This window comes from Artemia sp. Qi Xiang Cuo, chromosome 7 (genome assembly GCF_049724085.1).
Source record: "Artemia sp. Qi Xiang Cuo chromosome 7, ASM4972408v1, whole genome shotgun sequence".
In the NCBI taxonomy this organism is placed as follows: Eukaryota; Metazoa; Arthropoda; class Branchiopoda; order Anostraca; family Artemiidae; genus Artemia; species Artemia sp. Qi Xiang Cuo.
In genome coordinates this window covers 29,822,100-29,836,264 of record NC_142800.1, presented here as the reverse complement: position 1 = coordinate 29,836,264, position 14,165 = coordinate 29,822,100, and the positions used below count along the sequence as shown (strand labels likewise).

The window sequence follows — 14,165 nt, the reverse complement described above, 5'->3', positions numbered from 1 at the left end:
CATTATCCAGCAGTTTGAAAGGTATAGTTTGTCATAATAATAGTTTGAAAGGTAAAGGTATACATTAGCTCCCAGCTTTGTACTGATGGATCTTCTGACGCCGATATTCAACAGAGATTGCAGAAAGCACAGACAGTCTTTGCTTCCCTTAGAAAACCGTTGTGGAACCGGCGTGAATTTAGGGTAGGAACTAAAGTTCAAGTATACCTGGCTTTGGTTTGAAAAATCCTTCTTTGTGGATGCGAAAGTTTGTCAGTGAAGCGACTACATAAAAATTCACAGAAGGTGTTTGAGCTACCTGTCTGCGTAACATCCTCAGGTTAAATCTTAATGATTACATATCAAACATGGATATACGACGAATGTGTGGTACTAAGAGATGCTTTGCCATCACGATCAAGGAGGGTCGACTGAGATCGTTGGGCCGTGCCTTACAGAGTCCAACTGAGTACTTGCCTCGTCGAATCCTTCTTGCTGAACCACTTAGGTGATACCAAAGACGCCAAAGGAAAACAGCGGAAAAGCTGGTGGAACGTGGTTAAATCAGACCTTAATCAGACTTGGGGGCTCAGACAGTTCTGCCAAAGATGGACAACTCAATGGCTCCCATTTGTCAAGCACCTGGCAGCAGACCAAACTTATATTGTCCAAACTGGTCTCGAGGATCCTTTATACTGGACAAAATGGAAACGCCTGATACCCGCCATTAGTACAAGTACAAGTAAGTTGTCTTTTCAGAGACAAATAGATGGTGCAATTCCCTATTATGTATAAAATTCGGTGCTTCGTAGCAAAACGTTACAGCTAACCACGTTCTTTGTTCTAAAGTTGAGAACTCTACTGCAAATATTTTACTTTCTACCAATCAGGAGACTTATTTATCACAATATTATATCATCTACGCTTAAGCTTGGTGTTAACATATATGTTAGGCTAGGCTTCAATATTTAAAAAGGATATGGTGATAAATTCACATATTTAGGTATGAAAAAGAATTCTTAAACTACATCTGAACGCCACTTTAGGGAAGAGCTGAGGGCTGAGGAGAAAATGGCCCCCTTTCTGCTTATGGTAATTTTCTTTAGTCTTAATTTTCAAACTGCTCCTTACTTTTTCGTGTTAAAACTTGTTTCTCTAAACTTAATATTGAAGAAGGAAAGAACGTCCAGTGACGTGATCAGCGAGTTTGTGTTGACGCTAAGTGAAATGAAAGCTTAAGCAGCCAGCTTATCACACAAATTCGTCCACACAAACTCGTCAGCACTAGCAGCAAAAGGCCATAAATTTTATCACAGGACGTACATCCATCTTCAAGATTAAGTTTAGAAAAATAAGTTTAACTGCAAAATCTAGCTAATTAAAATAGATAAGAGCTGGAGAAGTCAAAGTAAAGTAAAAAAAAATAAAAAAAAATAACACAAAACAGTCAGTAATGATGGCAAACTGTTTCAAAATACGAATATTATATCGACTAGCCTGTGCACTTTGAAATGGTTATGTCAGATGCTTGCAACTAGAGCGGTAAGTATTTCTGTGAGCACAAAAAAAATTTGAGGGAGGATTTTAGTCATTTTAAAAGAAAATTCTCTTTGTTATTGTTTAATAGGGAAAATAAACTGTATACAGTAGACTGCAATTTCACAAATATTATTCCCGCAGTCTATTCCAAAGGAAGCGTGCAATCGTAATAAATGATTCAAAAAAGTATAGGTTGTCCAATATTCTGGGAAAACATTCGGAAACTGTGGATTACATAACAAATAATACCATTAGAGGGCTGACCAATCTTCGACGCTCTTCCTTCGTAATGTTCAAATTTATTAAATCTGGTACAAGGCACCAGTGGTCAGGCGTTCCCATCATAAATAGCTGGTTGAAAGCATGAAAGCCGCATGGAATGCAAGCTGGAAGACAAATGCACCATATGAGCAGCTTTTGATATTTTCCGTATTCCCCAACTTGAGGCAATATTGAGTCAAAATCTAACGGCTGAAATTAAAAAAAAACAATAAAAGAACGTTCAACAACAACAAAACACGCTTAGCGTGTTTAGATAGTATTTAGATAAAAGTTTTAGATAGTATTTCCATTTACATGTTTTACATGTAAATTATCGATGGAACTCTGAAATCCCTTTCTGACAAGCTCATGGAGGGAACAAAAATGTACATCAGGTATGATAGCTTGACATAGTTGAGAATATATAACATCAAGTATACTTATTTTCGGTTTATCTTTTTAAAGAGGAATATATCCATCCAAGGAATAGAAAAGTTAACTTTAAGATTCCAATTAACTCTCCCCCCATTTCCACAAAAGTTACACCAGCCTTTGTGACCACCCTTCTAAAAAACATTCATATTTTTGTTGACAAGGATCCGTTTGCAGAGTTCTCTCATTTGCTCAGTTTGATGACGTACTTTTCATCAAAATAACTTGCCCTTTTTCGCTGCTTTTCCCCTTTTTTAAAAATTGGACACATTTTCTCCGGCTTGTAGCTTGGGATACGTAGCTTCTTCTTATTGGGATGCCAAGCCTTCTGGAGTCCACTTCGGTCTCCTTTTGGCTTGACGACGATTTTCAATCTGCAGCTGATGATGGGTCTTTAATAAGTCTTGCTACCATTTATGTGATCAACTCCAAGATATTATTATGTCTTAGGAAATCGAAAATACTTTTGTATGGATGTCTTTCAGTGTTAGCTGGTAGGCTTGAGAGCAGCAACACGTTGATTTCTCAACTCTTTTCTCAGGATAAAAGAGTTGCTTTTGATTGTATAATATAGAATATTGTCAGCCCTTGATAAAAATAGTTCCAGTTATCAAGGCTTTATTTTTTAAGAGTTTCTGGTAATTTTAGGCTGAATATGTCTCTGAAGGTCTGGACCTTTAAATTAGGGTTTATTGGATTATACAAGGATCTACTAGCTAGCTGGTCTGCTTCCTCATTATATTTGATGCCTTGGTGGCTGGGGATATGCTGGGGATAGCTTTAAACTCAGTTAATTTAATTTTAATTTTGAATCACCGTGAAAACAAAGTATTTTAGTATGTATATTTTTATTAAATCTTTTTCTGAAGTTTTGGGTATTATTTGCACAACTCGCTCCTTACTGTAGTTGTTTCGACAAACAATATAGTATTAAAAATGAGCTTCAGGACCACGGTTTTAGTAAATGGTATAAATGTATGACCACTCCAGGTCATAAGAAGACATGTTAAGAAAATAATTCTTACTTCATAAAATGCAAAATTATCCTAGTTAACATATTTTCCAGGGGGAGCACCTTTGTCCTCACTATTTTCACTGTTGTACAATTTTTTTTTTAATACAATTGAAAAAAATAAACAAATTTGACTGCTTTTATCCATTTCCAAATAGTCTATATATGAAAATTATATACCATCGCTGCCATCTACCAAAAAGATATAAATAGGCAAATATTCATAAATTTAGGTTAAGTTAGGTTAGGTTAGATTAGCTAAATTGCTCTTGGGTGTTTGTCTTATAAACGATTTTCAAGACTTGGAGAAGAGGCAAAAATATGAAAAATGAGATTGAAAAACTGGAAAAAAGGAAAATAGTGAGCATAAAGTTACTCCCCCTGGAAATACATTAACTAGGATTATTTTGCATATTATGAAGTAAGAACTGTTTTCTTAACATGTCTACTTATGACCTGGAGTGGTCATATATTTATAAACATTTTTTCCTACTAAGTGTCAGAAAAAATGACTTCCTGGAACTATCTCCAGCCCCCCCTCCTTATTGTAAATTTCCTGAAGATGCTACAAAAGCCAATTCTTTTGGTGCACTAACAGTATCAAGGCTTTATTCTTTAAGAGTTTCTGTTAATATTAGGCTTTGTTAAAATTAGGAATCGTTCCTTACTTACTGTTTGTTACCACGAACTCTTTGGTCATTTTATTTGGCAAGAAACACAAATCTAATATCAAAACTTGAAGCCAAAAGCTGGTCTATCTTGATTATACAAAAATAATTTTTATCAAAATACTTCAAAGTTTTGTGAGCACAGACATTATGGCACGCATAAATCCTTTGAGTTTTTGTTTCTGATATTGTAAATAAAACTTACTTTAGCTTCGTCCCCATTGTCAGTGCTTTCTTCTTCGTGTGGGACTCGATTCTCCTCAATTTCTGGAATTCCCTGCATTTATAAAATCGGTGAGAGACAATGAATAAGCAACCAAATAGCTAGATCTATTCCCACTGTGTTTACAATTTTCAAATATTTCATTAGGAATTTACTGTTGGTTCATGCACCGGCATAGAGAACTAGCAAACTAACTGAAGCCCTAACAAAACATGATTGCCCCTGTCCGAAAAGAAACCTAAAAAATATGAAACACTTTTCAATTGGATTAAACGGAGTAGCGAAAAGATTATTGAACAACATTTTAAAGTAAATTTTCTACCTGGCATACACGGAAATTATTTGTAACGCATAGAAAAAAAAGTTTTAATTAATCATAGGCAGCGCAATAGTGCTGCCTAAGTAAAGAACTATGTTGGCACAATGTATTATTTTTTATATTTTACTTGGTGTAGAAGGAGTTGTCGTAGAAACTTAAAGAAGGGCTCATTCAACTGGAAACTGAAAGGGTTAGGGCCCTTTTTAATAGTGAAAATTGTTTGGAGGGCAAATAGCACCCCCCCCCCCCCCACGAATATTATGTCCCTAAACACTGCCGATCGAAATTTTGTGATAGCCATTTTGTTCAACATTGTTGAAACATCAGGAAGTTTTGCCATTAAGGATGACACCCCCCCTCCCCACGGCCCTCAGGGCTGTAAGTTATGTCTTGGGTGCATATTAGGTTCTTAAGGAAAGCATGGTCATATAAACTTCAGAGGGGGTTCAATAGATTGGTAATCAGAATCTCTAGTAGCCTTTTTAAGAGTCAAACTGATCGGAGGGTAGCTGCTTGTCTGCACATTGTATTTTCCAGAAATGTATCTAATATAATTTTTTAGATAAATAGAACTTCAAATGGGGCTTATTTTATTTGAAATTGGAAGTTATAGTGTTCTATTTAAGATTCAAAAGTGATTTGAGAGCAACCAGTTACCTCCCCCCCCCACACACGCCCATCATTTGTCCAAACGCATCCAATCAAAATTTGGAGATAGCAATTTTTTCACCGTAGTTGAAAGGTCCAGAAATTATGTCTTTGAGGAAGGCAATCCCCCCCCACAGCTCTCAGGGCAAGGGTTGTAAGGGTTTACCCAACCCCCCGTAAGTTTTACCCTGGGGGTATATAAAGTTTTATGTAGAAAGAGTGGTTGTATATGCTTCGAAAAGGACTCATCGGATTGGTAATCAAAAGTTCTAGAGCCTTTTTTACTGATCGGAGCGCAGCAACACCCCCTCCCCTCAAACGTTGTGTTTCCTGAGATGCATCCAATAGAAATTTTGAAACGGTTCTTCTATTCAATATAGTCCAAAGATCATATAACAAGGCTTTTGGCATTGATTCAAACCACCAGAGCCTGGAGCACAGGTTGTAAGTTATACCCCTGGGGTATTTAGGGTTCTTTTGGAAATGATGGTTGTATAAACCTTAAAGGTGGCTCATTTGATTAAAAATTGGAAGTTCTAGTTCCCTTTTAAGACTAAAATGCGATGGAGGTCAACTAGCACCCCCCCCCCCCAAATACCCCTCTTTTAACCAAACACATCTGATTAAAATTGTAAGATGGCCGTTTTGTTCAACATATTCCGAACTATCCCAAGAACATATAGCAATTCCTCCAGGGTTGGCACAACCCTCCATTGTTTTCAAATAGTATATGTTTTTGAGACAAGTTATGAGTCTGTAAGGGAAAATTGAGGGGAGTGTTGAACTAAATCCGAACATGTTATGTGTATATGGGTTGTCAAAAGGGTGTAACTCTGGAATGACTGGGTATATTAATTTAGAACTTTCAGGAAATGATAAGGGGGGTGATCAATATACCGAAAAGGCAATATTCTTACGCTAGTATTATTATAACTACTGCTGCTTATACTGCTACCACAACTACTATTACTAATACCACTATTATCACCAAAATTACTACTTCTGCAGTAAGTAGGCCTACTACTAAGGCTGAGGATACAGAAATAAATATCTGAGAAAATGATGAGGGGGGAGTTAAACTGAATCAAAACATACTATGTATATACAGATTGCTGATACGGCGTACCGGTAATATTTTTGGAACGGCTTAACGGATAAAGAGGTAACATTAGGGGCATCATGAGTGGGATGTTCAGCTGACCAAAAGTCAAAATGTACCTGCCACAACTGTTATTGATACTGCTACTACTACTGTTGCTTCTACTAAAAATAATACATTATTACTGCTATTACTATTCCTACTGCTACCACTACTACTATGATACTAGTGATACTATTACAATTAAGGCTACGCATGTGAAGGTGAAAATTTGACAGAATATTAAAGGGGAATTTGCACTACATCCCTCTGATTGGCTGTGATCTTGTACTGGTTTTACCTTCTGGGGTCTCCCTACTAGTGTATCCAGATTGCTAAAGAGCATACATAGAATTTTGAGGGAATAATATCAAGTCTTATTTTTTAGGTCAACCTGAGGAGGTACAAAATCAAATTAAACAATACTATTTGTGTCAGGATTAAAAATTGTTGAAACACTTCCTCCAACATAGAAATAGCAAGCCAAAATATAGATTCTTATAGAAAAAAAATCCAAAAGGATATATTTTTTTTCCATGTAAACGACTATGTCAACAAGAAACGAACAAAAATTAATTTAAAATTTTCTTCCACAAATAAGTTTTCCAAAGAAAAGTAAAGAGCTCCATTAAGCCAAAAATGAGTAGAAATAAATTCAAATAATATTCCATGCGTAAAACTACCACAAATCACCATCAATTTAATCAATGAAACTTAATTCGAAAAGAAATTACAATAAATGACCGAGTCAAAATCAAAACGAAAATTAACATGAGTAGGGTCGAAAACCCCCATGCCTTCTCCAGACCAGAACATAATTTGCACTTTACTAAAAACAAAATACAGTTTAAATGTTTTTAATTTTACTTAAGTAAATAAAAATTATTAAAAAATCGAGGAATGAATATCGGTATATGTGTATTAGACTGACAATTCTCGGTCATCTGTTGTTTGTTTGTTTTTTGTTGTTTTTTTTTCAGTAAAGGAAAATTTATTTTCTGGTCTTGAGAAGGCATGGAGATTGTCGGCCCTACTCATGTTATTTTCTGTTCCTTTTGAGTTTGACTTGGTTATTTATTGTAATGAATTTGAAAAACTTTTCCACAAAGCAAGTTTTTCAAAGAAAAGTAAAGAGCTCCACAAAGTTAAAAATGAGCAGAAATAAAGTCAAATAGCCTTCCAAGTGTAAAACTACAACAAATTACCATCAATTAATAAGTGACGCTCAAAACGAACCGAGATCACAATAAATAACCAAGTCAAACTCAAAACGAGAAAAACTTAAAATGAGTAGGACTGACAACCCCCATACCTTCTCAGGTTTCGAACATGATTTGCAATTTACTGAAAAAAATGGCCATGATTTGTCAGTTCAATATGCATATACTGATATTTGTTTCTTAAAAGTCTAACAATTTTCATTTATTAAATTAAAACAAGTGAAAACATTTTAAATGTATTTTTTTTTCAGTAACGTGCAAATTTGGTTCTGGTTTCAAGAAGGCATGGGGGTTGTCAGTCCTACTCATGTTAATTTTTGCTCGTCTTGACTTTAACTCGGTTATTTATTGTAATTTCTGTTCGTTTTGAGTTTCAGTTTTTATTGATGGGGATTTGTGGTAGTTTTACGCTTGAAATGTTATTTGACTTTATTTCTGCTCATTTTTGGTTTAGTGGAGCCGGTTTAGTCGGTTTAGTAAGAATCCATAGTTTAGCTTGCTATTTGTAAGTTGGAGAAACTATTTTAACAATCTTTATTCTGACACAAATAGTATTGTTTAATTTAAGTTTATACCTCCTCAAGTTGCTCTTTTGAAAACCAGGACACACTTACTCTTTTTTTATTTATTTAAATGGTAAGAGCAGAAGTAGTAATAGTAGTAGCCTAGAAAGTTTCAAATTAATAACCCCTGTCGTTCTCGATATATTGCTGAGGTTTCTTATTGGCAACCATACACAGTCCATTTTGATTTGGCTTTAAAGCAAAATTTAGTTTTAAAGCATAGCCAATTGCATAATTTTGCGGGTTGTCATAACCAATATCCCTAGATATATAGCTGATGGAATATTCTACTATGCTGGACAAAATGGCTGTCTCAAAATTTTGATTGGATGTGTGTGGAAAATGAATGGACTTTGAAGGAGGGCTACTTGCCCTCCAATATCTTCTTGTTGTTAAAAAGGGCACTAGAACTTTTAACCTTGAATCGAATTAGCTCTTTAAAAGTTTCAATGATATTCCTAACTATTAAAAAGCGGTACTATATATGCAATTGCTTATATGCCCCCTTTGAAAACCTGCATGCATCTAGTTTTTTTGTTTAATTGAAACTAAACGTCCCCTAAAAGTTTCACCTCAATACCCTTAGAGTCATTAGTTAAAGTAACTGTAGTAGTAGTATTAATAGTATATATATTGCCTTTTGATATTCTAATTTTTTGATATTGCCTTTTCATTATTCTCATAAAGTCCTGGAATTTTCAACTTAGTACAATTACCTGTTGCTTTGACATTGCTGATATATCCTATTGATAACCTGTATATTTATATACTTTCATGATTCTCATCTTAAGGCTCCTAGTCTTACAAATAGTTGCAATAGAGATAGTATTTGAAGTAGCAGCAGTAGTATTAGTAGTAAATGTAGCAGTGGTATTAGTGTTAGTAATATACACATATTGCCTTTTTTTTGTCAATTGATCTTTCCCTTTAAGCATTTTCTAAAAGTTCCAACTTAATACTCAAGTCCATTCTTGAGATACGCTCTTTTGACAATGTGTATGCGCAGTGTCTTTTGATTTAGTTCCAAATTTCCCTCAGTATTTTAAATGTAGTACTGTGGTTGTAGTAGTAGAGGAAGCAGTATTAGTGGTCGTAGTTGTAGTGGTAGCAGTAGTAGCGTACAAATATTGCTTTTCTGTTCAATTGTTTATTTCCCTTATCATTTTCAGAAAGTTCCAAATTAGTATACTCAGGCATTCCTGAGTTACGCCCTTCTGACAGCCCATATACATATGACGGGTTTTGACTCAGTTCAACATTCTCCTCAACCTTCTCTGAAAGGCAAACCTGAGTGCCCTTTGTCTTTTTGGAAAGTAAAGGTCAAACATACATACCTTTCTCAATATGCTATATGTAAATAGTGAACGAATCGCCTAACTTGCCACCCTTGTTCTGGGGCCTTTGAGGGGGTTGAACTCCCCAAACGTATAATTACAGGATCTTTCAACAATACTGAAGAAAGTAGATGTCTCAAAATTTTGATTGAATTTTTGTTTCGGAAACTATGGTTGTAAGAGGAGGGGGGATGGTTACACTCAGTTCACTTTTTATTTTCGAAAAGAGCACTATAGTACAGTCAATCTAGCGTCAAATAGGACTCGACCGCAAAGAAATTGCAACAGAAATGATTTTTACACCATCTTGTATATAAAAAAAAAACTGTACAACATGTCAAAAGTTGAGAAACCCAGTGGGGTGCAAAATAAGTGTTTTTTAGCGTTTTCTGTTTGTTTTTTGTTGTTTTTAGCGGAAATTTTCCGTTATCCTAGAGCTTAGCATTTACTTCATGGGAGACATGTTTCTGAACTAGTTTTGTGTGCTGAATTCGAATATCACATCAGATTCAAGTTATGTCCCACCGTTAGTGTTTCACATTCATCACCAAACAAGAAATTCGTATTTCGTGGCCATATTTCCCTTTTTTCGTCCTTTGGGGCGAATGAAGTCAGGAATAACGTCGCCCTATCGACTGAATACTATATTTTTGGAAAGTTCCGTACATTCTAAGATTGTCGTTGTTGGAACCCTTGGTCCCAGTTTTGTCAGATAAATGTCCCTCCCAGTTTCATTTCTTTGGGCCCCTTAATTATTTTCCTTCATTTTGTAATAAATGTTAATTTTCCTATTATTTTTGTAGTCCTGGATCAAGCTAAACGCCATGGATTCGCCCCAGTCGTGACCTTCGATCAGCCATTGTGGTGGAAAGCTATGAAAATGGTTGAGGTTTCTGAACCAGGAAGTGAGCTCTCAGCAGTAGTCCTGAAACTCGGTGGGTTTTACACAACCATGAGCTTTATTGGATGCATAGGATACACAATGGAAGGATACGGTCTCCGCGAAGTCCTGGAACTTGCATATGCCCCAAACACTGTTCCCCATCTCCTAAGTGGAAAGGCTATTTCACGAGCTGTTCGAGGTCTCTTGCTAGTTGATAGTGCTCTACATGCCGTGCTGCTTTCCGAGTTATTTGACGATGATCCCTGTTCAGAACCTGAAACAAAGTTAGGCACCAAAGAAGTTGCAGACCTTAAAACACTATACAGCAAGCTAATGAATGGAGAGGCAACAATGACGGAGGTTGAAGAAAATCCTGCACTCAAGCGGATCAAAGGTTTCGTCGACCAGAAGATACTTGATCTGTCTCAGCACAGAACTTCAAAGCTGTGGTTTCAGCTTATGAATATAGTTGGGATACTTCGTTCTTTCATCAAAGCTGAGCGGATGGGTCTTTGGGACTTACACCTAAAGTCTGTGTCTGAAATGCTACCTTTTCTTGCGGCCTGTGGTCACAACAACTATACCAAATCGTGCCAAATATACTTTCAGAAGATGTTGGAGCTTGAAGAAACCCATCCTACTGTTCATAGTTGATTCCAACAAGGAATGCTCGTCGTCAGACGATCTGATCGCTATTGGGCTGGCTTGTCGACGGATCTAGTTATTGAAAAAGAGCTTATGCGCTTGTTGATAACAGCAGGCGGACTGACTAGGGGTACGGGCATGACCGAAACCCAGAGTTCGTTGTGGGTTTTAGCACGCCCAACCTGCTCTGCTGTTAACCTTCTAATGGAAGATCTGACGCAAATTCTCTATGGGACAAGCGAGCAGCACAAGGAGAACGCAGGCCCCAGAAAAGAACAAGACTTCAAGGATACGCAGGCGATGGTCACGTACTTTGAAAATGGCTCACCATTCGGAGAGGATACCCAGCTTAGAAGCATTGCTACCGGTTTGACTGCATATGAATCTGCAAACGTTGACTGTGCGAAGGCTGTCGGGCTAAAAATCCTTGATGATTTGACTGGAAATGTGGCTATGTTTTTTGTCTGCCTAATAACGGAACAGGCAGTCAATATAAAAACAACCCAAACTGCTGGTGTAGTTTACAAGCGACTGGATCCAGCTTTGCTATTCCAACGCTTCATTGCGTTAGCCAAAAGGACAAGACTTCTTGAATCAGAGTGCTTCCGGTATGAACTTTGTTCGTATCCCGCTGCTCTTTTTGACAGCTCATTTATACCGAGAGTGCCAAACAAGGCCGAATTTACCAAGGCTATTGCACTTGCATGCAAACTCAAAGAAATTCCGTGTGTGTTGAACGACGGGACACACTACGTACTTGACGGCGGATCTCTATTGCACCGAGTCCCATGGATAAAAAATGACACGTATCATACAGAGCTACTCTCTGTATATTTCTCGTAAGTACCCTGGCGCAACTGTTGTTTTCGACGGGTATGATAGTTGACCTTCCATCAAAGATATGGCCCATTCGTATCGTAATCGAATGATTGGTCGCGAGGTTTTCTTCACGAATGACATGCGGCTGAAAGTTAAGAAAGAAGAATTTCTCGGGAACAAGAAAAACAAGTCAAGATTCATTAGTGCGCTTGCAGTTCATCTCCGGCAAAAAGGCTATTTTGTAGTCCAAGCCCCCAGTGATGCAGACGTGTCTATTGTAAAAGCTGCTATCGAATCAGCTAAACAGAAGGTAACTGCCGTTATTGGAGAAGATACGGATCTTCTGGTCCTTCTCTGCTACCACTGTGATGTCTCCACTAACAAGGTGTACTTCGCACCAGAGCCAAAGAAAAATAAAGAGCGAAGGTGCTGGGATGTTCATGAAATGAGAAAAAGATTAGGCCAAGAAGTATGTGGTCTGATCCTCTTTGCCTATGCATTCCTTGGGTGTGATTCTACATCACGTGTCCACAACATCAGAAAAGGTCTTACCCTGAAAAAAGTGATAGAAGACGAAAGTCTTCGAGCATCTGCCAAAGTCCTTATGAAGAAGGCAGCAACAAAAATCGAAGTCAAGGAAGCCGGAGAAGACGCACTTCTTATAATATATGGTGGAAAGAAGGGGGGAAATCTGAACGAGCTTCGAAAGCAGCTCTTCGAAAGAAATCTCGTCACAGCAACGGCTTTTGTTCACCCAGAGCAGCTACCTCCCACATCCAACTCTGCAGTATTTCACAGCTATAGAGTTTACTTTCAGGTACACGCCTGGAATGACGACCGTAATCTAGAATTGGACCCTCAAGAGTGGGGCTGGAAGGACCGAAATCGTACATTATACCCTGTGATGACGGACCTACCCCCAGCACCTCCCCAACTTCTTAAGATTGTTAAGTGTTCCTGCCGTTCAAACTGCACCTCTGCTCGGTGCACTTGTGTCAGAAACGGCATGTCTTGCACTCTCGTGTGCAAAACTTGTCAGGGAGCAGAATGTGATAATTCTTCCAAATCAGAAGATCTCATCGACGATCTCGACGACGAAGTTTCAAACTACACTGCCAGTGATTAATGTCGCAAGTCATTTGAAAAGTTGCCTGCTTTTTACCAATGTGATTTTTGTTACCTGTGATTTTAGTCAGTTAATACATTAAGAGATGATTGATTATTTTGAAAAAACCTTTTGGTGATGAATGTGAAACACTTTCAGTTGAACATATCCTTGATCTGATGTGATATTTAAGCTAATCGCATAGAACTACTCAAGAAATGGGTTCAAACGACTATGTTATAATAGATTTAAGAACTTCGTGAATGGTGATGAATATTGAACACTTCTGGTTCACCGTTTCTTAAATCTGATGTAATACGCAAGTTTAAAACATAAAACTACATCAGAAGTGTGTTTCCCATGAAGTAAACTCTAATCCTTGAGAAAAACGAAAATTTAGGCTTAAAAACGAAAAATAAAACACAAAACGCTAAAAAACACTAATTTTGCACCCCGCTAAGTTTCTCAACTTTTGATATGTTGTACAGTTTTTTTTTCTCTACAAGATGGTGTAAAAATCATTTCTGTTGCAATTTGTTTGCGGTCAAACCTTATATTGACTGTACTACTATAACTTCATAGTTCTAATCAAATGAGACCTATCCAAAGTTTATACGACCACCCATTCCATAAAACCATGTATGCCTTCGGGTTATAATTTAAAACCCTTGCCTCGTAGAAAGTTCAACAAGAACGCATTCTATTGGAAATTCAAAGGGCTAGTGCCCTTTTTAATTACCAAAAGTGATTGGAGGGCAACTAACCCCCCTATCACGCCCACCTTTCCCCCAAAAACATCCAATCAAAATTTTGAGATAGCCATTTTGTTCAACGTAGTTAAAAATTCGGGAATTAGGTCTTTGAGGATAACAACCCCCCCCCAACAGCCCTCAGGGCAAGGGTTGTAAGTTATTCCCTGGGGCAAAATAAGGTTTTTATAGAAAGCGTTGTTGTAGGCTCATTCGATTGGAAATTTAAATGGCTAGTTCCCTATTTAATAGTCGAAAGTGATTGGAAGGCAACTCTCATCCTTTCCACTCCCATTGTTTCCCAAAACACATCAAATGAAAATTTTGGGTCAGCAATTTTGTTTCAACGTAGTTGAAAGTTCTGGAAATTATATGTTTGAGAAGGACAATCCCCCCACAGTCTTCAGGGTAAGGGTTATAAGCTATTCCCTGGGGGTATATATGGTTCTTATGGAAAGAATATTCGTATAAACTCATTTGATTGGGAATAGAAATTTCTAGTTCACTTTTGAAGCGTCAAAAGATATCCCCCCGAAACCCTTTATTCCCACATGTATGAGTAGTGTGCTATCTATATATTTCACGACAGGTTGCCTAATGCGACTAAACACGCTATATTTTGGAACTA

The 14,165-nt window shown here is 37.3% G+C and overlaps 2 protein-coding genes across 2 annotated transcripts in view; one reads left to right on the top strand and one right to left on the bottom strand.

The window, feature by feature from the left end:
- Positions 1 to 4,296, bottom strand: part of CarT (Carcinine transporter) — an 85,811-nt gene extending 81,515 nt beyond the window's left edge. The window contains exons 1-2 of the mRNA XM_089091472.1: positions 4,097 to 4,296; positions 1,768 to 1,989 (exon numbers count right to left, since the gene is read on the bottom strand). Of these exons, the coding sequence (XP_088947598.1) occupies positions 1,768 to 1,989; positions 4,097 to 4,174 (300 nt within the window). The 5' untranslated portion in view covers positions 4,175 to 4,296. The remainder of the gene's footprint in view (positions 1 to 1,767; positions 1,990 to 4,096) is intronic.
- A 6,589-nt stretch (positions 4,297 to 10,885) lies between these two features.
- On the top strand, positions 10,886 to 11,707 carry LOC148950147 (uncharacterized). Its single transcript, XM_089091789.1, has one exon. It carries the CDS (start codon positions 10,886 to 10,888, stop codon positions 11,705 to 11,707), a length of 822 nt encoding a protein of 273 aa, XP_088947915.1.
- Positions 11,708 to 14,165: the final 2,458 nt, after the last annotated feature.